We start from the raw sequence: 22,864 nt of genomic DNA on the forward strand, positions 1-22,864 counted from the left end.
GTGCCGAGAACATCGCGCACGGATAGCTTGTTGAAATAGTCCGTAGTGAAGCTACCCTCTTGGATGACGACGTCGTCGAGCATCTGCTTTTGGGACGCCTTGCGCAATATGTTGGCTTCGATTGTGTGCTCGCTGACGAGCCTGTAAATGTGCACGTCTCTAGTCTGGCCGATACGATGGCATCGATCCTGGCATTGCTTATCCATGGCTGGGTTCCAATCTTGATCGTAGAAGATGACTGTGTCCGCGCCAGTTAGGTTGATTCCCAAACCACCCGAACGCGTCGACAAAATGAAACAAAGAATCCTTGGGTCGTGGTTGAACCGGTCGGTGAGAATCTGTCGCTGCTCAATCTTAGTCGCACCATCGAGGCGGAGGTACTTGTGGCCGTGGATGTTGAGGAACTGTTCCAAAATGTCGAGTACCTTGGTCATCTGCGTAAAGATCAAAGCACGATGGCCGCCGGCCTGGAGCTTGCGAAGGAGCTTGTCCAAAGCTTGAAGCTTTCCACAGTCGTATTGCAACAGTCTCTTATCAGGGAACTGGATGCTGAGACGCATGCGGGACTCATGCCACGGGTCGATAGGCGCCTGCTTCGGCATAAAGGGGGCCCATCGAACTGGCGCAGACAATTTGAGATCTTCGTCCGTGAAGGCCTGTGCAGCCTTTCTACCCAGGACGACCTCGTTCATGTCGCGAGTAATCACGGCTGGCGTGACGCAGGCGAACTTCTGGATGGTCGTCTGCATCGAATCGGCTCGTTCATCTGCACTATGAATGACAGCACGAAGGAAGTCGGAATCTTCTGCGAACCAGTTCAAAATTTGATTGGGGACCCTTGGCTTGGGCTTTCGAGGTCGAGTGTCCAGCCCAAGAGTCAAAAAGTCGATCAAGCGCTTGCCGTAAATGGGCCGACGTTGGCCGCGAAGGGCGTTCAGGTAGACACTGTGCTGTAGCTCCTCGAAACGACGCCATCGAGCGAGGCTGTCCAGGTACATGATGTTTGATTGGACTGTCGATGGGTCAAGGTTTGTGCGGGCAAGGTGTGCTCTGGTGTTCTGAGCTTCCCGCAACTCCATGAGTACCCTATGCAAACTGAGCTGCGAAATCCGCTCTGCTGTCGTGTTGGACATGTTCTCATGCTGCGTTGGAATCATGTTGAGCACCCCTAGACTGACCATGGACATTGGCTCTACTGCAAGTAGAGACCGCTGCAAGAACTGGTCCGTGACTTGATACTCTGCTGGGACGGACTTCTGCATTCTGAAAGATGTCATGATTGGGCGATCGACAAACAGGTCAGGGTGGTTGCAGACCTTCCGCAACTGCATGAGACAGTTGATGATTGAAAGGTAGTTGCCCGAGGATAGCGTCTCGCGGGTGTCGGTGCGAGCCAAGAAGCCATCGTAGAGTTCGCGCTGGCGTTTTGACAGGCGACAGAATTCCACGTGCTCGTACTTTGCTGGCATCTGCTTCTCAACGTCTGCCTTGAGTCGCCGGAGGAGATACGGCCTCAGAACCTTGTGCAGCTTGGAAATGATGGCACGAGCTTCCTCGTCCATAGTCTCACGGCCGTTTTCTAGGATCTGGGACTCAGGCTTGTGGAACCAGTCATGAAATTCTTGTAGATCTGCAAAGCCACCGACGCCGTTTTCGGCGGGCATCAAGAAGAATAGAAGCGACCATAGCTCAGTGAGGTTGTTCTGAAGTGGGGTACCAGTCAGAAGAAGCCGGGAGTGGGTGTTGAATCCAAGCAAGGTTTGCCAGCGCTGTGACTTGAAATTCTTGATGTTGTGAGCTTCGTCGAGGATCATGTAGTGCCACCGTCGGCGCTTGAAGACCTGCTGATCTTGAATGACAAGCTGGTACGATGTGATGCACACATTCCACACGTCGTCATTGTTCCAGCCTTGTCGCTTACGTTTTCTCTCCTCTTGTGTTCCATAATAGGACAGGATCTTGAAGCCAGGACACCACTTTTTGAACTCCATCTCCCAGTTCAGCATCACACTCGTTGGTACGATGACAAGATGCGGGCCCCAGACCTCGTGATGGCACGCGAGGTGGGCGAGAAGCGAAATGGTCTGGATTGTCTTGCCAAGACCCATCTCATCTGCGAGAATGCCGTTGGTGTTGTTCGCATACAGTCCAGCAAGCCAGTCCAAACCATCGTGTTGGTATTCTCGTAGTGTTCCGCGGAGAAGGAAAGGGATCTCGGTCTTTTGATCTTGTTGTTGGTGTGGCGAGGCTGATCGACTGACAAGATCTTTAACACCTGGTGTCGCTAGAGACATCGTATCCACCTCCGAGGGTTTGGTGTCGGATGTAGGTGGTGAGTGGCTCTGCTCGGGGCTTGGAGGAACGGTAACGATGTCCGTATCAGGGCTGACATGTTTTGCCGCAACTGCAGAAGCAGCAGATACCAGAGCGGGGTCCTGAGTATCCACTGACTTTGGCGGCGCATCTGCCATTTCCACGTCTTCCGAGACGACGGGTGCGTCCAATACATCTGTTGCAGCAGGTGTTTCCGCGGCCTCAGCTGCTTCCGTCATCTTCTCTTCACCAGTGATAGATTCTTGATTTGCTCTGGGTGGCGATGCCGGTGCATCTGTCTGCTTCTCGGGAATCACTTCGTCGCCTCCATTAACCATATCGCTCATGGCCTCAGTCGAAAGTGCAACCTCATTCGCTTGTGTTGAATCGTCAATCTCCATTCCATCGCTGTTCATAAAAACACCCGGGTGCTGGATCAACGATACTTCGTCTTCGTCTTCGACCACTTCTTCTCTAAAATTAGACGAGGCCTCGGCGTTTGGAGACGGCGCAGAAGTGGTTGGAAGTGGGGTATCGCTGTCGTTGACCTGCCCGTTTTCGGGTTGCGCTTCATTCTTGATTTTCTTCAACTCGGACTTCCCAAAGAGCATCCCTAGAAGTCCCGCAGGCTCTTCATCCTCGTCTTCTTCTTCTTCTTCAGACTCTTCGCCTACTTCAGAACCTTCGTCGGTGTCGTCCATATCAGTGGATCCCATATCGTCGTCCATGTCGACAGACTCATCGCTGGTATCATCGTCACCAGCACCGGTACCGGCTGCTGTAGAGTCTGCAGTCGATTCTACTCCATTGGCGAGCTTGCTGTCGACCTGTTCATCAGGAGACAGGTCCGGCAGATTGGCGTATTTTGCAACCAGTTGCTCTTGCGTGAGCATTTCGTCGCCGGTGTCGCCAGTATGATCTTCGCCTGCTTCCTCTTCTTCTGAAGATGACATGTCATCATCATTCTCGTTGCCCGAATCGTCATCATCCGCATCTACTGACATGGCTTGACTGTTGTCCAGGTCACTATCAAGGTCGTCAAGGTCGTCGTCGTCATCCAGGTCGTCCTCATCAGACAGGTCAGAGTCAGCTTGCGCACGTCGTGCCTGCAGCTTCTGCTCTGATAAGTTGACTGCTTGCTGGAGCGCGGCTTTGACTCGACGCTGTTCCTCAGCTTCCCATTCCTGCACTCTCCGGCGATTGATCTCGTGTCGGACGTTTTCCCATGTGCCAAACATGCTCTTGACCACTACCCTGTATCGTCCAATCCAAATAAGCCTTGCCTCGGCTTCGAGCTCCTCTGCTGACTTTGGTTGGCGCCGAAGCCAGGCATCCCTACAAGCTTCAGCAATCTTTTTTGCCTGGGCTCGATGCCTCTGCTGCTCTGCGACCATCAGCTTCCGGAAGTTAGCCATGGCCTTGGCCATATGATCTGCATGGGCCCATTGTCGCGGTGGTTCCTCTTCGGCCTCGGGCACAAACAAGGAGCAACGCTCTTGTGAGAGAATGCCGCCGGGTTCGACTGCCTCCTCAACGCGTAATATGACCTGTGCGTCTTTTCGGGCCATCTCATCTGTATAGCTTGGTCCATCTTCTGGTACAAAGACACCGCCTTCCTCAACCGGTATTGTCTGTGCCTTTTCCCAGTATTCTTCGAAGCTAGGCCCAATCCTTTGGCGTTTGCCAACCTGTTCCGGATGAACGACGGGAAGCTCAGTCGTGCGTACGCGTAGCTTGATTCGAGAACGGTTCGGGCTGCCCAGGGAAGCTGTCGCAGTGGCATCTTCGATGGAACTACGACGACCCCTCCTTGTTCGAGTAGATTGCCTTGTTGGCTGAGTATGCGGGGAAGGGCTTCGTTTGCGCGTCGATCGCGTCGACTTGATCTCGTTTGCGACTGACTTTCGACTAGAGGGTTTGGCTGGGGCGGCGGCGCGGGCTTCGGTGCTGACGGCTTCCGCGAGGGAGTCTTTGATGTTCCATTCTGTACAGGTGTCGTCGCATGACCGTTCGTTGACGCATACTTGTTCTTGGACGGAGGACTGCTTTGCAGGGCGCCGCGTGTCATTCGCTTGGCAGATGGCGGATGAAGCTCGAGGGGTATTGTGTTGATGCGACCAGACTTCCGTCTACCGTTGTCGATGAAGGTCGTCGGACCGTCCGCAGCGACCTTCTTCCATGGCGGGGAGATGTGTTTCTTTTTCTGGCCAGACCCAGGCGCAGGTGGCGTCGATACGCGACGTCGTTTGGAGGGGCGCTCGTCTTCATCTTCGTTGGCAGAGACGGCAGGTGGAGGAGATGGGGATGAGGATGATGATCGTGGAGGTGGTGTGGGAGAGCGCAGGCCCAAGCCGATGAAGTCGTTGCCGTTGGGCGTCAGTTGATCCCTGAAATCGTCGGATCCAAGGGATTCAAGCGGTGATGAGGGGGATCGGTGTCATATTGAACGGGCGGCGCGGTTTGTTCTTCGCGTTGGGAGTCGATGGCCTCGGGAGTTGCATGCGCGGGCTCGGGCGACGCGGTCTTGTTCATAATAGCAACGGGGGGCGGGCGCGAGATGGGGCCGTGATCTCGACGAACAAGGCATCTGAAGCATCCAAATTAACGTCTACGGAATCGTCAATGCTCAATGAATTCTAGTTTGAAGTTTGACCATGATGACACGTCTGGGTGGCCTGCTGCGAAGGAAAAAGGGTGCAAATCCAGCGTCATCAGCAAAAAGTTTGATGATAGATTTTTTTGCAAAGACGCAGCTCCGGCCTTGCCTGGGCTAGCCGAAAAGAGAACTTGAGCGGTCGACGGTGGTGGCCCAGGTGCTCAGACTGCTTAACAGACCCGGGACGCCAGAGTTAGGGACATAGGTAAGTGGTGACGGTATTGGAGCGGTGCTGCTACCAACTGGAATGCGCTGGCAGTGTCCCTTGAATCAGTCAGTCAAGTAGGCCAAATCAGGATTCAAGGATCGATGTATGGCCCCACTTGTTGTTCGCGACGGACAATGTACACCCTCAGGCAGACGGTCCCTCAGACAAGTATTGAGCCTTGCTGCCTCAGGCCAAATAGCTGCTCGCACCAACCAACCAGAGTCGAGGGATTTGGCTAGCAATCATCAACCAAGTGCAGCTTCGGCTCTGCTCTGACCTGCGACGACATCACATTCACGGTTAAGCAAATTGGGCTGCATCGGAACCCACCAATTCGGCCACGGTACCGTCACTCCCACACTCAATTGACTTTCCGAACAATCGCCCACTGACATACTCGCTCTTGTAGATGCTGTCCCAACGATTCGCGCGGGTCTCGACGATCCGCGGCGCCGCCCAGGCCGCCCGACGAACTCCCATTGTCCAGCAGCGAACCTTCTTCCCGCCTCAGTTCAACGACCGCAAGGTCCTTGAGGAGAAGTACCCCGACTACCCGACCCTGTCCGACGCGGAGGACCCCGGCATGGTCAGTGACGCCCCAATTGGTGACCAGAGGTCCGGATGCCTTGGCTAACTCTCGGACGCGCAGAACGGCGGCTACATCAACCCTCCCTTCATCAAGAGACAGTTCCGCGACCCTCACGCCGACTGGTGGGACAAGCAGGAGCGCCGCAACTTTGGCGAGCCTGTCCACGAGGACCACGACCTGCTCGGCATGTTCTCGCCCTACGAGTACACCTGGACCACCACCGGCAAGGGTTTGCTCCAGATCGGAGCCTTCGTCGCTACCTTCCTTGGCCTCTGCGGCATCGTTGCCGCCAACTACCCCGACAAGCCCTCGTACCCCAGAGAATTTCCCGATGGACTCGAGAGAGAGTTGGGAGGTGCTAGCGCTGTGCGGGTAGGTTTCGTTCATCTCAAAGTGAAGGAGTATACACGACTGACATGAATCCAGGCGAGAAAGGCTGGCGACGCCGACCCATAAGGATATCCAGGCAGGAAGGATTTACGACCGGGAGAGCACGTGTACATTTTAGAGCAAAAGATGCAATCCTCTGGGTAACCCCCAACAACAAGTTCATATGTTTCCAGCCATGATCTTGTTACAAAGCGGAATGCCGAACTGGAGTGCAAGCTTTGAAATATGTGTGCCACCGCTTGATATGGAAAGGCGTGTATTCCGCTAAGCGAGCTGCTTGCCGCTCGCCTAAAGCACGGTTGATATGTCAAGTCGTCCCGTTCCGACCAGACTGTCGAACAGCAAATGGAGTCTGACCAGTCTCGAAATCACGCGTTGAGAGACATTTCCCCTCTTGCTGGGTAAGGCCACATGTATGTTCTCCTTGTCTCAACCTGTAATTCGATTCCACGGTCAGGTGTTGCTCCATGAACTCCAAACCACCATATTCCATGCAGTGAAGGCGGACGGCGAGAGTATCTCTTCGGCAGGCCAATGCCATTCATTGGTCCTGGGGTTTTCCCTACAACAATGATCCCTTGACTGCTGCTTGATGTCCGTTATTGATGTGTAGCTGTTGCTCCTTTAGACTAGGGAAACAGGCTGGTCCCTTTCATGAGAGGAAGCTATTCGCAAGGAGTAAAGGTGTGGACTGCAGCGCCCTTCTGCCTCCTCATTTCCAAGCCAACGATGTTGAATCCTAGGGAACGGCACGTCATGCTTGTGCCAAGCCATTATTTGACACGCCTCGTCACATGCCCCAAGTCCTCTCATAGTCGTTCTATGGGTACTGCAGCCTCCTTGCTTTGACTCTATCCACCAATAGACCCAACACTGCCCAGATGGAAGACGGCCCTTGACTGCACATCGCTTCCTACTTGATGTGTTTGGTGGTCTTAGAGAATCTGCTCACGGCCGCGCGTCCAGCTAACGGAACTCTTAACCCCCTAAACATAAGAATTGTTCATACATTACAAAAGATTCGTTTGGCGGCTCATAGTCGCATCTTAGGCTTCAGGAATTATCCATCGTAGTTGATGCTGACTACTTACAAATCCTTAGCCACCTAGCGTTCGTCTCCACGCCGTGCCTGGTCGCTACGCCAAGTGCTGACTTGTACGACAAGAATGGGAACTTTCTGTTCCATGGCAGCGACGATATACCGCTGAAGGTGCTCAGAACAGGATGCCACGTGGTTCCCGACCATGGTTAGTCGGCGTAGGACGCGAAGCCTTGGATGTTGCTGGCCCTGTCTTGACAGCATGCCTTCCCTTAGCCGGTTCGGACTACCAACCCTCGAGTAGCTAGGTAGCGCTGATGCCGAGTCAATCTTAGCCCAGCATGCCTGAGGTGACGGAGTAGGTTGACGCAGCAGGGTGTTATGGCCCGTTAATTCCAGTTCAACTAAAACGATCAAATCGACCAAGCCAGCCAACCAAGCCGAAAAATATGAAGATCGTTTTGTATGATTGGTCGCCTTCAGCTAAACCGCACAACCCAGCACCTATCTTGCTAAGATCCTTGTTCTTTGAATGCCACTCACCGACAGATAGTACTTGGCCAGGCCCGCTCTAACAAATAAATCCCGGTTCGCTGATCTAATGCTGTGATTGTGTGCCGCAGTACTTATCACATACTTGAGTTGACAGAGAAACGGGTACCCATCCTTGCGCGCTGTGTCACGTTGATCAAGAGCTGAGTAGAACGGACTGTTGATTGTGATATGGCACCGGCACCTAGTGCGTAAGTCATCAGTTCAGTAACAGATGTTGATAGAGGCACAACGTCATGCATGGTACAGCTGTTTGACTTTACCATTGTTTTTAAACGAGTACAAGAAACGTTTATAGAATTGTTGTTTTTATAGGTGTTCCTAGCCCTATGTTGCCTACAGTTAGCGCGCCTAGTCTTTCAGTGTTCCTGCTTCTGCGAATACACAAAATGTCACCTTCAGCATAGTAATTGTCCTCCGAGCCGAACCGAACCGGAGCCAAATCCACTGCAGATTTGCCAGATTCAGAAACCCTAGGACGGACCCCAGACTTTGGAATCCAGAAATAGCGTAGCGCGATACCTGATTCGTGGGGTTGGGGCTAATGCAACTCATCGTCGTTCGTGATGCGGGGTTTCGGGGGAGTAGCTCGAGATGCGTGATGAAGGAGCAAGAAATGCGGTGCAGTTTCGGGTTATCCGGTCTTCGACTGCTCAATGTCATTGGGCTCTCAAAAACTGGGCTATGAGTTGAAACTCTATAAATGGGACACCATGCCGCTTCCAGCTCTATGGTCTTGCTTTGACGAGTCTGCTTCGAATTTTCAGCCCGTACAGACACTTGCAAATAGCAATGATGGTAACATGCTGCAAACGCCTCATAGGCATGTCGATTGTGACTTGCTGGTCTGCTGCGGCCCTCGAAAAGTCTGTCACCACGCCTGTCACCGCTCCACCGGACATAGCCGAGACTACATGGTCTTACAGCACCTTTACTTACGAGCAGTTAACATCAAACCGGTATCCTACGTCACTGCCATCACCTCTCATTATTCCGACTCCATACGCACCGAAGTTTTCTCATGCATCTACATTACTGCTAGATAATATTATTTAGACAACATACTCCCTCAACTCTGCTGCTGTAGCGACTCCCGATGGCCAGTACGGGCAAAGCGCCTATGGCGCGCTCTGGGCCAACTATACTTACACGCATCAACCACCCTTTACTACGACTGTCTCCCCAACACCAATCATGTCCACCGAAATTGTTTACCCCCCTCAGTTACCCGCCAGACCACTGAATGAAAACACAAAACTCAAGTTCTCTCCTGACTTCGTATGGGGTGTGGCCGCAAGCGCATGGCAAATCGAGGGTGGTCTCCAGGTCGAAGGCCGCGGTCCCGCGGTCCTCGACACGGTTGGTGTGAATGTTCAAGGACTTCTGGGCAGCAATGATTCAAACGTCGCTGACATGCACTACTTCCTGTACAAGCAGGACATTGCGAGGCTTGCTGCCCTTGGGGTACCGTACTATTCCTTCTCCATCTCCTGGACTCGCGTCGTTCCGTTTGGTGTCGAGAACTCTCCGATCAACCAACAGGCTCTAGACCACTATGAAGACGTCATCAACACTTGCCTTGAGTACGGCGTTACTCCGGTTGCGACTTTGATGCACATTGACAACCCTATCGACATATTTAACGAGCTTGACGACTTCCCGCGCCATTTTGCGTATTATGCCAAGCAGGTCATGACGCGGTACGCTGATAGGGTACCGTACTGGGTCACCTTCAACGAGCCTAACATTGCCGTTCAATTTACCTTACCCAGCTACAACGGGCTGACTGCTTTTCTCCTTGCACACGCGGATGTGTATCACTGGTACAAAGACGTCCTAGGAGGAACCGGCAAGCTTACCATGAAGTTCGCCAACAATCTTGCTGTACCTTTAAACCCAGAGAGTCCCGTCGACGTCGCCGCTTCATACCGGTACCAGGAATTCATTCTCGGCATCATGAGCAACCCTCTCTTTCTCGGCCAGCAGTATCCCGAAGTTGTCCTCAGCACGCCCAAGATCAGTACCACGCTCAACCCCCTCACTGACGAGCAAATTGCCCGCATCAACGGCACGATGGACTACTGGGCCTTTGACCCATACGGCGCGCAGTACGCCACTGATCCAGCGGGTGGCTATAAAGCCTGCGCCGCAAACTCCTCAGACCCGCTGTGGCCATCATGTGTGAAGCTCAGCACGACACAGGCCAACGGGTGGAAGATGGGCGTAGTCTCGGAGGGAGCGGCGCTGATTGCGCCGGCGTACGTGAGAGAGCAGTTTGGCTACGTCTGGAATACATACCGACCACCCGGCATCATGGTAACGGAGTTTGGGTTCCCGCAGTACGCCGACACGGATACACCAATCGATGCGCAACGGTACGATCTCGATAGGTCTTTGTACTACCAGAGCTTCTTGACCGAAACGTTACGAGCAATTCACTTGGATGGGGTCAATATCATTGGCACCCTGGCCTGGAGTTGGATTGACAATAATGAATTTGGGAGCTTTGATCAACAGTATGGAATGATGGGCGTGAACCGGTCCGATCCAAAGTTGGGGAGATGGGTGAAGAGGAGTTTCTTCGACTACATAGACTTTTTCCACGATCATATCTGATTGATGATGATGACTTCTCGTCGGTGATGGTTAATCCAATGAATTAACATAGCTGCCAGTAATAGCTAAAAGCAGACATTTATTGAGTCAAATAAAGTAACTAACGCAATGTGACAGTTATGAGGCACCTTTGCTTAACCAGAATAGGTCAATGTTCTACTCTAAAGCCCCATATGAGACTGTTAACAGAGATTTTGTATGTCGCGATGATGTCCTAGGCAGCTGCCGCTTATTGTGTCTCCGGACAAGGGAATAGGAGGTTTGGTTACTAGACCAGGACAACATTCTGTTGGCATGTTACGAATCAAGAGTCTTTGTCTTCAAATCCTAACGCGGCGAGTGAAGTCAAAATTGAGTTAAAGACCGGATAAAAGTAACCTAGATGGAACATAGGTGCCAAGTACGTTGTTCAGTCCTACTCGAGTAATTGAGTTGCGGAGTCTTCAATGGTCACTTTGGCAACAGGTTTCACCTGAAAATAAGAGATTCTCGATTAGGCTGTTCTTCCAGGTTTATTCGTTCATTAGAAACCGAGACCGAACTGATACTCTATTTCTAATTGGTACACCGCACGACCACTAATTATCACATTTCCAGCAAATTCTAGCTCAAACATCGTCAATGATAATGCCAGCGAAGTTAGAGCACCGGACTTTTCTAAAATTGTCCGGGTCGGTGCAACACCATCCAGTTGGATTTGTAAGCTTCCAGCTTCAAACAAGTCCGTCGCCCCTCATCTGATGTGATGGTGCAATCACTACAATCGGGGCGGGGACCCGGAAGGCAAAAGGCGGGGCGGATTTCGAAGCGGTTCGCCCGGACCTGCGTTTCTTCCCATCCCGAGGCAAGTGTAGAGCTGATTGGCAGAGAATGGCATCTTGGGACGGGCCAGACGGTTTTAGAGTCTTCGCTTGTCCGTGGAGAAGAATGGAACCCTCTTTCGGGGTGCGGCAAGTCGGGTGCGACGCATGGAAGTATAAGGAAGAAAGGGCCTAAGCAGTAGGCTTCGGTAAGTCTTTGACGTCACTTTGGGCACAGAGACTAGTCTTCGAGTTTGATATATCAAAGCCAAGTTCAAACAAAAAAAATTTTCACATTGACACAACCATTGAACACCCATACTTCGTCATCTGATTCAGACAACACACAAAACAGTACGCCAAAATGAAGGAAGCAATTGTCAACACCGACATCTCCGTCACGGTTAAGGACTCGCCCATCCCCACTCCGGGGCCCGGCGAGCTCCTCATCAAGGTCATCGTCTCTGGTACGAACCCGAAGGACTGGAAGCTCCCTCACTGGATGAACACGCCCAGCAACTCTGGCGATGACGTTGCGGGAACCATCGAGGCCGTCGGTTCTGAGGTCTATGAGTTCGCAAAAGGCGACCGCGTGGCTGGCTTCCACGTCATGCGCACCGAGCACGGCAGCTTCGCTGAGTACGCTATCGTCCCGGCCTTCTCTGCATTTCACATTCCCAAGAGCGTAAGCTATGAGGAGGCGGCAACCGTGCCGTTGGCGGCGTACACGGCTGCTACGGCGCTCTTCCATTCCCTTGAGCTGCCTTCGCCGTGGGATCGGACGAGGGCGAAGAAGACGCCGGTTATTATTTACGGTGTGAGCACGGCGATCGGAGCGTTTGGTGTGAAGCTTGCGAAAAAGGCGGGCGTGCACCCACTTATCGCCGTGGGCAGTAAAAACAGTGCTTTTGTCACCCCCCTGTTGGAGAAGGAGCAGGGTGACGTGTTTTTGGACTATACGCAGTTCGAGTCCCAGGACAAGCTAGCCGAGAAGCTGAGAGAGGTTATCAAAGAGACCGGTCAGCCGTGCTTCAGAGTCTTCGACACGGTCAGCGAGAACGGGTCGTTTGAGATGCTTGGCAAGGCGATCGCGGGCCCGCCTGAAGAGGGCACTGGTTTTAAGCCCAGGGTTACAACAGTGTTGCCGGGTAGGGATTTTAGCGCGATTGACAAGAGCGTCGAGGTTATCACCACGAGTGTTGGACACGTACACGAGGAGGAGGGAGAGGGTCGATTGTTTGGACTGATCTGGGCCAGAGTATTTGCTGAAGGATTGAGGACGGGATGGATGAAGGCGCACCCATTCGAAGTGATCGAGGGATTGCAGGGCGTTGAGCGTGCTCTGAAGGGGTTGCAGAATGGAACCGTCCGTGCAAAGAAGATGGTCATTCGGGTTGCGGAGGGAAACTAACGACTGCGACGAAGTCTGTAGCCTGCAGACCAAGAGCGAGGCTCCGGCAATTAAAGTGCTTACGATATGCATAAAAGACGTTGCCACGTGGGCGTAGGTGAATTTACCATGTTTCTAACCCCTGCATTCAATCAAAGGATCTCCGAGGGGTGCACAAGGCGTCCCGAGGTGTCTAACAAGACCACCCACCCTCTGACGCTAAGCGAGTAGCCATCAGCTCAGCAAACCGCCACTACAAAGATTCACACAGTTTCAAAACTTTAGCAGAACTAAGAAATAATAAGTATTTTACCATATGCAAAATGAATCCTCTTGTCCGTACTAAAGGTTCGTAAGAGGATGTCTCGAGCCGCAAACAAATATGCCGAGACCCTCGATGCTTTCCTTGCTAGAAAACCTGAAATTGACTAAAGTTTCCTTACTGGTTTGAAGGAAATAAGAGGCGGCAGTACCTGCGAACAGCTTACCTAAGGTGAACAACACTCCCGCTATCAAGGGTGGCTAACAGATGCCAATTATCCCCTTCTCTAGGTCTTACGCTGTCATTCAACGGAAGTACTAATTGTCTTGTAGCTATATTGCTATCTATCCAATGAGCATACTCACTTAGTGCATTGCTGTCTTCCGCTGGCGACATCCACTACAATGCGAACGTCATGGTAAAGGGTATTCCTAAGACCGATAGTCATCTTCAGGGCAAGAAGGCCATCTCTCTTGCGCCTTGTCTAATCTTCATAAAAGAATGAGGCTTCACGCAATTTTCACTGGGAGACAATGATATTATTAAACTTCGGGGCGCAGCTGGAGAGCCAAATGACGCTCAATATCTTACGAGTGGATCATGTCGAAGCTGGAGAAACGTTGATAGCGGCGACTTCATCATCTTAACAAAATCAGGGTTGAGAAAAATCTGTTCAATCTCAACGCGAGGCTAACCGGCTTCGAAAGTCATCTTTTTCCAGTGGGAAGCAATGTGAATACTAACTTTCTATCCTCTCCGTCTTCTCAGCCTATATCAAATACCCGAATCATCCTGCGTAGCATTGTAGTTCTTGTTAAACATAGTGTAGTATGCAGCCCAGTTAGTGCAAGTTTTTGAAAACTCATCTACTCTACCGGAGTCCCCAAATTGGCGGCTGAGCTTCTCTGGTTGCTCAATGAATTGCAAAGCAAGACCGCCGCTTGCATGCCAGGCAATCTGCGATTGTTAGTCGGGCATCGGATGGCCATCTTGTGGTAAATGACTTACGTGGCAGTGCATCAACCAGACACCGGGGTTATCGACTGATTCCTGGTGGTTAGATACTACTATACAGGTAGAGAATAAGTCTGGAATGCCTACTTTGGAAAGCAATTATCAGATACCCATTAACTGGAAGTAGTGCCACGTCACGGCGGGGCGGGTTATCGCGGTTGATGGTATAGTTCTTTGGATCGAACTCGGCGGTTCCAGAATCGAGAATAACGAAGTCGTGTCCATGTATGTGCATAGGATGTGCCACTGGTGCTTGCGTTTTGTAGATTTTGTGAGTTGCGTTGTTGACAGACTCTTGGAATTTGCCCTCGATTAGGAAGTACACCCAGCTGTTCTCCTTGTAGGACTGAAGATCCACTGGCTCATAACCTTTGGGAAATTTGGGATTCTCCCAGCCTTGGTCAGATGCAATTTTGACCAGGCTCAGACTGGGCTGCGACCAGTCTAAATAAAGCGAAGAGTCTTTGAGAACCCACTTGTGGAGCGTTGCATCCGGATCAAAGTCGTTAGGGAATCCAACCAGGTGCACCTTCAACGAATCCTTTTCGAAGCCCTCATTAGCTGCGTTCTTTACCATCCGTGGGACTATCGGTTTCAGGTCTTTAGGAGACTCATCGAGGCAGCCATAACAAACGTGACGGTCGTCTACTGGGGGTGTCCAAGGTAGTCTTGTTGACGTAGGATCATAGCGGATAATGCCAAGATTCGATCGGGCACCTCCGATTTGACAATCGCGAGCATGAATCCAGAAGTCTGTCCGGGTATTCTTGCTTGCGTCGGCGTGTATAATGATGTCGTAACGCTGACCGATGGCTATATTGATGATGGATGCTGTGTATGGTTTGATCGGGACAAAATCCGTACCCACGACCGTGAAGTTGTGATGATCGATCCAGAAGGTCGTATGGGTCGAGGTGCCGGTGTTGACAAGGCTCATCTTGTAGGACCTCCCCCGCTTGAAGTTAAATGTCGTAATGTTCGATCCGCCAACACACTTCGGGTCTGCGTTGCAGCTCGCACCAACTGGGCAACAGTAGTATCTTCCGTTGCCGTTCATCAACATGCTGTCGGGAGCAGGAGGTCGACCTGATCCACTTGATTAGATTTGACGAGTTTGTGGTGGTGCGGACCTACCCATGTACTCGAGTTGAACTTGAGAGAATGCAGTCTTGTGGAAATTGTCAGTGATTAGCACAGGGCCGAGATCTTCATCGTAATTCATGCTCGTTGGCCCATTGATCTTCAATGCACCCACGAGCCCATCTGCGTCTGACCAGTCGTGTTAACTTCACGTGCAGAGGGTGGCGATAAAGAGTTGGGGTGACAAACATTGAAGACTGAAGTGACCTGAGAAAGTCAGCGATTATTATGCAATTGACTGTGTTCAGTACGCACTGTGATACCATGAAGTTCCGTATTGAGTGGCTCGCCAAGTATACGTTTTCTCTTCCCCGGGCTTCGAGTATTAGCTCCATATTGATGGAATTATGGAGATGTAGGCTTACGGGGATTGGGCATTCTGTCACGCCCGACACTCCATCCATCCAATTTGAGTTACGCTGATGGATGCCATGCCAATGGACAGATGTCCCATTGTGATTCTTCAGCTTGTTCTTGATTGTAATTTCTGTTTGGGTAAGTTAGCTAAAGCACCGAGATCTGAGTGTTGAAATCAAACTCGACAGAGTCCAAGCCAAGATGACAGAGGGCGGCACTAGCCGACTTACTAAAAGTATCTCCCCAATTTCCCTCAAGCGTAGGACCAGGATAGGTTCCGTTGAACAACATGCGTTGAACAAGGTACCCGTCAGGGGCAATCTCATGGTTGTCGACCTCCAAGTAGAACTAGATCATTCATAATCAGTGACAAATGATTAATTTTGGCATCACTGTGAGATATCACTGACCTTTCGCTCTATTCCATCAGGAACATGCTTTTCATAATCAGTGGTGATGTTGAATCCCTCAGACCAACATTTGCGATTGTTGGCGGTGTTGCAAGACCCTGTGAAAGACAGGCCACCGAGTTCCTCGGCCAATAGCTGTGTTGCCAGTCTGCCCTGTGCGGAGAATTCAGGGGTGAAGAAGAGGAACTCTGTGAGCCTTTTGAAAAACGTCATTATCAGAGGTGGACCTATCTGCCGGACTAAATCAGGTACTGTATTTGAAGGATTTGTTTGAAGCACCAGCATCAGAGGTGGGGGAAGTGCTTCACTTAAAGGCAAAGCTTGGGAACCAAGTTCGACTGTCCTAAGTATGGATGGCAACTCGTGAAGCCCCCTGGGATAGCCAGTATGTAAGTAAGTATGCATGCATGCTGTCACGGCATTCATGCTGCTGTCCTAACAGACATGTTTGTCAATGTCAAATTTAGTGTGGAGACGGATCGAGTGACTCTGCCTTAGTAGATCATTGCTTCGTTGAAGGACTCACGCTCTGGACCGTAAGTTTTGGCCAGTCTCTCTTATCATGAAAATGGCGACGGCAGCCACCGCATTCTGCCGCAGTCAGCTCATCCCCACATTCATGAGAGTCAATAACCGCTTTCAGAAATCGCCGGGGAAACACAGTCCCCATGGCTTGTTGATGTACTAATACCTAAGGTAATTATCATAGGGTTAGTTTGGGCCCTTGTAAGCCACAATCACGCTTGCTAAGCTTGTACGTTGCCATCGGACTCGGCGTGATGGGCCAATGTGAATTTCGAGCCGTCAACGGAATTGGAGAAGCCTTCGCCTCATAGTTTCATTTCGGGGTCCAGCCGATATGACTTCCGTTAGAATGCATTTGTGATGGCGTTGAGGGGAGCTGAAGCGGGACGGTCCGAACCAGGCTTAGCTAGTCAGATTCTAAAACACACTATGTTCAGCCGCACTGAGCATGGCTGGCTGATCACGCCAGCTTTGACACGAGCCTTCCTCTCTGGGAACGAACAGGACCAAAAACACATGATGTTGAGATAATTATGTTTCCTGTTTTGACAACCGTCAGGCAATCGCCGGCCGATGAAAACTTGCGAAGTATGCTAGCTAACGCCAGATAGCAGTCTTGGAAGCTGGGGAATTGGGGGTCTCTACCTAATATCACTCCATTTATGGTGAGAAGCCCAAGCCGTTTAGTTGAGACTCATGACAGGAATGAACTGATTGACACGCTGCGTCAAGTTTAAAAGCAAGTATTCTGTGATTCCAGATACCGTAGGTAACTTGTGCTCGACATGTTTTCCCCGTCTTACAGTCTTGTGCTTGCTTGGGGAAACTTTGACTCTGAGCCTCGGATCTCAGTAGTTTATGGTCAAACCGTCCATGCGATTCGCGAAAGTACGCGGTAACTGAAAACAGAGTGATGCTTTCATCTTGAGGCATTTGATTCATTCATCGACCACTTCTTTCGGGGCTCATGTGGCGGAATGATGTTGAGGCAGGCATCAAGCGGCCGGCTAGAGTGGCATGACGAGTATCAAACTCCCCAAAGTAACTTCGACAGCACACCTAGGATACCTTTATTTCAGCTGCAAGTACCATTTGCCGCCCAAGAATTTCTCAATACCGCAAACGAGATCTAGACCGACCAAAAGTAAGCTGAGGATCAAGATCATGATTTCTAGCAGCTCCTATCATTTCATGGCGTCAAAGGGCTTCATTGGTGAATGCCAAGCTGGTGATCTCGGCCCAGTTTAATAATTCCACTACCAAGACATTTTTCTCTATTACTGAGGTACCATGGCTACCTTGGTTATACTAAGCTACCTTAGCGATGGGGCCGATATAAGGACGAACCACTCGGCCTACATTGATTGGGCCTCGAAAGGTTCATACGCATGAACTTTGCAATCGACATTGCTCCAATGTCTGCTCCTGGTGATTTGTTAAATTTCATTCCTGCCGATGTTTTCTTCAACTCGGCAAAGGCACCTGTTCCACCTTATAAGACGCCTGTCAAAGCCATTAAGGTCGAATCCTCTGCTTTAACGGAGAGAACCAACAACCCTCTTCGATACGCCGCTCATGTCACTCTTCAAGGAGTTGAAGGCGATGCTTCAACGCACTGTCTCGTTCAGTTTGTAACTCCTCAAATCTGGAGAATCAGATACAACCCAAAATTCACTGCTGTCGAGGACTATCCGGATACCAACTCGTACGTATCAAACCTCGCTTGAACTCCGTGATAGGCCGACATTACTTTCTAACTAATGACCAACCTAGACGTATAATTGTGAGGAACCGTTTTGTAGACCTCGTTGATGATCTCCAGCAAGAATACCGAGATTGCGATGCGGGCAACAGCTACCGTGCACCGCAGGGCTGGTACTGGAAAACAACGTTTGAACAGCTGTCAGATGACCACTGGGTTCTCAGTGTGAGTGTTCTTGACCCATGCTAGGCGACTTCGAGTAGATAATTCTGAAGCTCACGTAGTCGGTTGATCACACTGCTCAAATTCCGGACGGGGCAGTTAAGACTCGCCTACACTTTTTCGCGTCACCATTCCGAATCATTGTACGTCAGATCCCTCGCATGAAAATGACAGTCTAATGTATCTTAGGCAACACGACCGGGTCTCGAGCCGAGGGAAAAGATTCCTTCATTCATAGCAGAGGCCGGCATTCAAGGAACATCAATTTCGGAAGAAGTGATTTGGCGAACCGCTGACCAGGCCTTTTCCTACAACGGCGATCGCGAGATTGATGCAATCAACAATGTCATCCTCAAAATGCATAAGCCGCCCCCAGCCCACTATCTTGGGTTCGGCGAACAGGGCGGAAAGACTGTTTTGAAGAAGCCAACGTACATGAATTACTTCTGTAAGTCATCGTTAACCTCAGCGTCGTCACCGTTACGGTTTACTAATGGTCCCAGGCTACGACAACTTCAATTACAGGAAGGTATACGGCCAGGGGGCTCTAGATGACAAAGAACCCTTGTAAGCGTTCGTTGATAAGATGTCTCGTGCCAACGCTGATTCCACAGATACCACTCATCTCCATTCTTCCTGGAAATGAATGGAATTCCGACCCATCGGAATGTTACCGGCTTGATGCTTGACAACTACTCACAGGTCGCTATTGACCTTGGTACGAACGAATCGAACACCATCGGCATTGCTACACGATTTGGGACGTTTGATGCTTACGTTATGACGGCGGACGACGTACCGAAGATGATTTGGTTGGTGAATTATCTGCGACTTTGCCGAGTCGTCGCTGACAGCTATAGGCAATACACTTCGATCGTCGGGCGACCAAAGCTCAAGCCTCGCTTCATTTTAGGCCATCATCAAGGATGTATGCTGTGAAGCTGAACTCCTCCTTCTCAGAAGCATGCTAATGATTTTAGGTTACGGATATAATAAGAGCGCAACCGTTGAGGGCATCGTGGACGGGTACCGCACCTCGGGGATTCCCCTGGACGGAATGCACCTAGACGTTGATTTTCAGGTAAGATCTTGACGACCAATCTTGATCATGACTAACAATCTTAGGATCGATACCGCACTTTCACCGCGAGTGAGTCAAAGTTCGGCAACATTGGCAACTTCTTGAACGGCCTTAGGCAGAAGGGGGTAAAGTGCTGCACGAACATCACGCCTATCCTCAGTCTTCGAGAGTCAGACGCCGACCCGTACATAAATCTACGAAACTTTTGGGACGAAGGTGATAAACTGAATCCTGCCACCAAGTAAGTAATAACCAATTCTGTTGGTTTTACTAGACTGACGGACTATTCGCAGCCTTTTAGTTAGTGACAAAAGGTATCTGAAGGGTCTGCCCGATAACCAGCAGCGTGGATGGCGATATGATGGCGGTGGATTTGCAGTGCCGACACAGCTGGATCCAGCCAACCCCGACATACAGAAGATCTACACAGATTCTGTGGATGAGCCCGAAAATGCACTGCGTGACAATTACAACTTCAACGAGAATTACAACAGCGGGTACCCATTTCATGGAGGTGTTAGCTACGGCACGCTTCCTGGAACCAACACCAACCTTGGCACCGTGAGTAAATCTCTACAGATCTTTGATTCAAGACTGATTATGGCAGGCCGGCTATTATCCTGACCTGAACCGTACCGTTGCACGCGAAAAATGGGGTGAGCAGTACCAGTATCTGTTCGACAACGGTCTGGAGTTTGTCTGGCAAGACATGACAACCCCTGCCGTTGCAGAGGTCTACGGCGACATGCTTGGGTCAGATATCCGTGTGTTCCAGAGTTAACAGTCGCTCACAAAGTTACAGCTTCCCATCCCGTCTTCTCATGTCTGATGACACTCCCAACCAAGATCCGAAAGTTAAGCCACCGACAAAGACTGCTATTGAGCTTTGGGGTCTTTACTCTTACAACTTGCACAAAGCAACGTACAAAGGGCTGAATCAGCTTAAAGGGAGGGAGAACAAGCGCAACTTTATCATTGGCCGTGGTAGCCTTACTGGCATGCACAGATTCGCCGGCCTTTGGACTGGTGACAACGGCAGCTCTTGGGATTTCTGGAGAATATCAGTTGCTCAAGTCATTGCTCTGGGGTACAGTGGCATAACAATTGCAGGAGTTGACATGGGAGGCTTCACCCCTGATCCAGACAAGGAGCTCAACCCCCCGCAGTGGTGTGATCCAGAGCTGCTGATCCGCTGGTACACGGGAGCATTTTTGCTGCCTTGGTACCGAAATCATTACATTCAGCATTTCGGCGGCAAGGATTTCCAGGTAATTATGGATACTGCGAAGCTTCACGTACTTTACTTACGTCGATCATCGTTCAGGAACCGTGGCAGTACACATACGCTTTTCAGAATTACCCGCAAGCTCTTCAGGGGTCCAGTCAAGATGTGTACAACCTCTACATGTCAGTCGAGCCGATTTGCCGTTACTACGTCCAACTCCGATATTCGCTCTTGCAGGTGCTTTACGATACTATGTTTGCAAACTTGATTGACGGCTTGCCCATCGCCCGGGCCATGGTACGCCACATGTTCTTGCTACGCCCTTTGAACAAGATTGTTCACTAAAACAATTAGCTTATTACCGATCCGGAAGACTCAACACTGTTCAATGCGAATGATGATTTCATCGACAATCAGTACCTTCTTGGTCACAACATCTTGGTTTGCCCTGTGCTTAATCCAGGCGTAAGCCACAGGCCAGTTTATCTGCCCGGTTCTGATCAGTGGTACCCATTGAACCTTCGCATCGACGTCCAGAATCAAGGAAAGGACCCCCAGCGAATCAAGCACGCTGCTGATTTGGAGAAATCCGTACCTGGTGGTACCACGATCAGTTATGGGTGCTACATACCTAATGCCGGGATTCATCCTGAGCAAATACCGTTCGTCACACCAGTATATGTTCGAGCCGGCAAGTAACTGAAACTCCTACCACGCATGACTGAGAAGCTGAAAATCACAGGCGCCATAGTTCCGCAGCTTCACGTTCGCCAGTTCGTCAATGAAGGTGACAAGAACAAGCCTACAATTCACATCTATCCCAATAGGCTGGGGCGCAAACCAACGGCAAGTAACCTCCTGCAACTTGGGTAACGAACTTAGACTGATAGGTGTGATATTTTAGCATTACTCCATGTACTTGGATGATGGCGTTAGCCGGGACAGTGCGCCGGCCTGTCTACCTCAACACAGGTATAGTAACGACCCTCATGCTACCATTTCTAAAGTGAATGAGGCCAAGAGCTGCTTTCGCGAAGTCAAGATTCATCAGGTTTTTCCAGTCCATCAAATGCCACTGTTAGCGTATATAGCTGATGCTGGCCTTAGGAGTATGACGGCGCGTTACGAATTGTCAAGCTTTCTCATCCTTGGAACCAATTCGACGCGTCTTCCCTTGTTGGTGACACGTACCAACTCGCCATTTGGACCGAGAAGTGCACAGCACCAAGCACTTCCGATGCCGTCAGTGTCTCATTTCAAGACCAAGACGGAGGTTCCATCACTAATTCAGGTTTGGCATTCGAATACACCCCAAGCCGAGGTGTTTTGACGGTTTCTGTGCCGGTAGCTCTGGTACCCGATCTTCAGAACCAGCTACCTGGATTGGTTTCCCCTGAGGACCACTTCATCTCTATCCGTATTTCTGGGCTTCCTTAGGTTGGTTACTTGATGGGGTAATCCAGAGACAAGTGGGTGTGGCGCTTGGGCTCAGTATCGCATTGCTTATGCTCAATGTTTGGGTTTGCCTTTTGTTCAGGGTTTTCCTATCGATATTTGGGAACTTGTACGGTTGTAAATCAACCAAGACTTAATAGTACGGAAATAAATGTCTGGATTTGTATTTTTTTACTTTCCTTTTATCACATATCCAGTATAGATATGATATGACAGGGCTTAATCGCTAACTAGACTCAGCTTCAGAGTGGGTATAAAATGGTCACAGGTGGCTTTCCATTTAACCCGCAAGACTTGTTATATGCGAGGTACTAACGTTGAAAGTAGCTGTTGACTGAGATAAAGTTATGAATTTGTGTAAACCGCTATTTCTACTTCAACTAGTCAACCCATGAAGAAGGTGACTCATTCAGAGAATCACAAGAACTCATTACCTATCAAGTTACACAATTGTGCTCAGAACCTTAGCCAGGTAGGTGGTCTCTCATCAATATTGTCCATTTCATGTGGAGCCTTGATTCTGGATTCGATTTAGTACACCAAAAGAGTTACTTAACAGAATTAGTACAAAAAAGCGTTGGGCGCATCTACTCTATAGAACCGTTCTGTGGATAATGTTTATATCACCTAGGTAAGTTAGGATCTATAGAAACAGTGAGCCACATTCTACATATAACCCAGAAGGTAACACCAGAGGGTCTTAGCTATTAACATATATTTTAAAAGTTAATTATTTTATTTGTAACTAACTATATATAACTCTGTCTTAGGTAATGTCACAGGGACAATTCTGCCGGGTCAGATGCGCCTAGGAAGGCGTAGACCTCCTGCCTATATAAGCAATGTTGACAGCAGCGCTTGTAAGCGTGCAAGCACTGGCAGACCTTTTGGGCATATAGCTCAACGGGTTATTGTTAG

At 50.3% G+C, this 22,864-nt stretch overlaps 7 protein-coding genes across 7 annotated transcripts; 4 read left to right on the plus strand and 3 right to left on the minus strand.

Annotated features, from left to right (window-relative positions):
• Window positions 1-5,586: 5,586 nt before the first annotated feature.
• Window positions 5,587-6,222, plus strand: ColSpa_00801 (uncharacterized protein; the record flags this gene model as incomplete). The annotated part of the gene is made up of 3 exons (XM_049267013.1): window positions 5,587-5,763; window positions 5,827-6,138; window positions 6,193-6,222. 3 exons carry the CDS (start codon window positions 5,587-5,589, stop codon window positions 6,220-6,222), a joined length of 519 nt encoding a protein of 172 aa, XP_049122970.1.
• Window positions 6,223-8,941: 2,719 nt separating this feature from the next.
• Window positions 8,942-10,363, plus strand: ColSpa_00802 (beta-glucosidase 1A; the record flags this gene model as incomplete). The annotated part of the gene is made up of 1 exon (XM_049267014.1): window positions 8,942-10,363. The coding sequence occupies one exon, from the start codon at window positions 8,942-8,944 to the stop codon at window positions 10,361-10,363; it is 1,422 nt and encodes a 473-aa protein (XP_049122971.1).
• Window positions 10,364-11,527: 1,164 nt separating this feature from the next.
• Window positions 11,528-12,574, plus strand: ColSpa_00803 (trans-enoyl reductase lepG; the record flags this gene model as incomplete). Its single annotated transcript, XM_049267015.1, has 2 exons — window positions 11,528-11,980; window positions 12,188-12,574. The coding sequence occupies 2 exons, from the start codon at window positions 11,528-11,530 to the stop codon at window positions 12,572-12,574; spliced, it is 840 nt and encodes a 279-aa protein (XP_049122972.1).
• A 1,015-nt stretch (window positions 12,575-13,589) lies between these two features.
• On the minus strand, window positions 13,590-15,051 carry ColSpa_00804 (oxidoreductase tpcJ; the record flags this gene model as incomplete). Its single annotated transcript, XM_049267016.1, has 4 exons — window positions 13,590-13,772; window positions 13,824-13,858; window positions 13,917-14,915; window positions 14,964-15,051. The coding sequence occupies 4 exons, from the start codon at window positions 15,049-15,051 to the stop codon at window positions 13,590-13,592; spliced, it is 1,305 nt and encodes a 434-aa protein (XP_049122973.1).
• Window positions 15,052-15,071: 20 nt separating this feature from the next.
• ColSpa_00805 (oxidoreductase ptaE) lies at window positions 15,072-15,949 on the minus strand (the record flags this gene model as incomplete). The annotated part of the gene is made up of 4 exons (XM_049267017.1): window positions 15,072-15,176; window positions 15,209-15,456; window positions 15,557-15,674; window positions 15,737-15,949. The coding sequence occupies 4 exons, from the start codon at window positions 15,947-15,949 to the stop codon at window positions 15,072-15,074; spliced, it is 684 nt and encodes a 227-aa protein (XP_049122974.1).
• Window positions 15,950-18,827: 2,878 nt separating this feature from the next.
• On the plus strand, window positions 18,828-20,836 carry ColSpa_00806 (alpha-glucosidase 2; the record flags this gene model as incomplete). The annotated part of the gene is made up of 7 exons (XM_049267018.1): window positions 18,828-19,113; window positions 19,166-19,266; window positions 19,311-19,507; window positions 19,581-19,827; window positions 19,874-20,019; window positions 20,069-20,534; window positions 20,621-20,836. 7 exons carry the CDS (start codon window positions 18,828-18,830, stop codon window positions 20,834-20,836), a joined length of 1,659 nt encoding a protein of 552 aa, XP_049122975.1.
• Window positions 20,837-20,866: 30 nt separating this feature from the next.
• Window positions 20,867-21,139, minus strand: ColSpa_00807 (uncharacterized protein; the record flags this gene model as incomplete). Its single annotated transcript, XM_049267019.1, has 2 exons — window positions 20,867-21,062; window positions 21,123-21,139. 2 exons carry the CDS (start codon window positions 21,137-21,139, stop codon window positions 20,867-20,869), a joined length of 213 nt encoding a protein of 70 aa, XP_049122976.1.
• Window positions 21,140-22,864: the final 1,725 nt, after the last annotated feature.

Source organism: Colletotrichum spaethianum (genome assembly GCF_022836535.1).
Source record: "Colletotrichum spaethianum MAFF 239500 DNA, contig01, whole genome shotgun sequence".
Lineage (NCBI taxonomy): Eukaryota > Fungi > Ascomycota > Sordariomycetes > Glomerellales > Glomerellaceae > Colletotrichum > Colletotrichum spaethianum.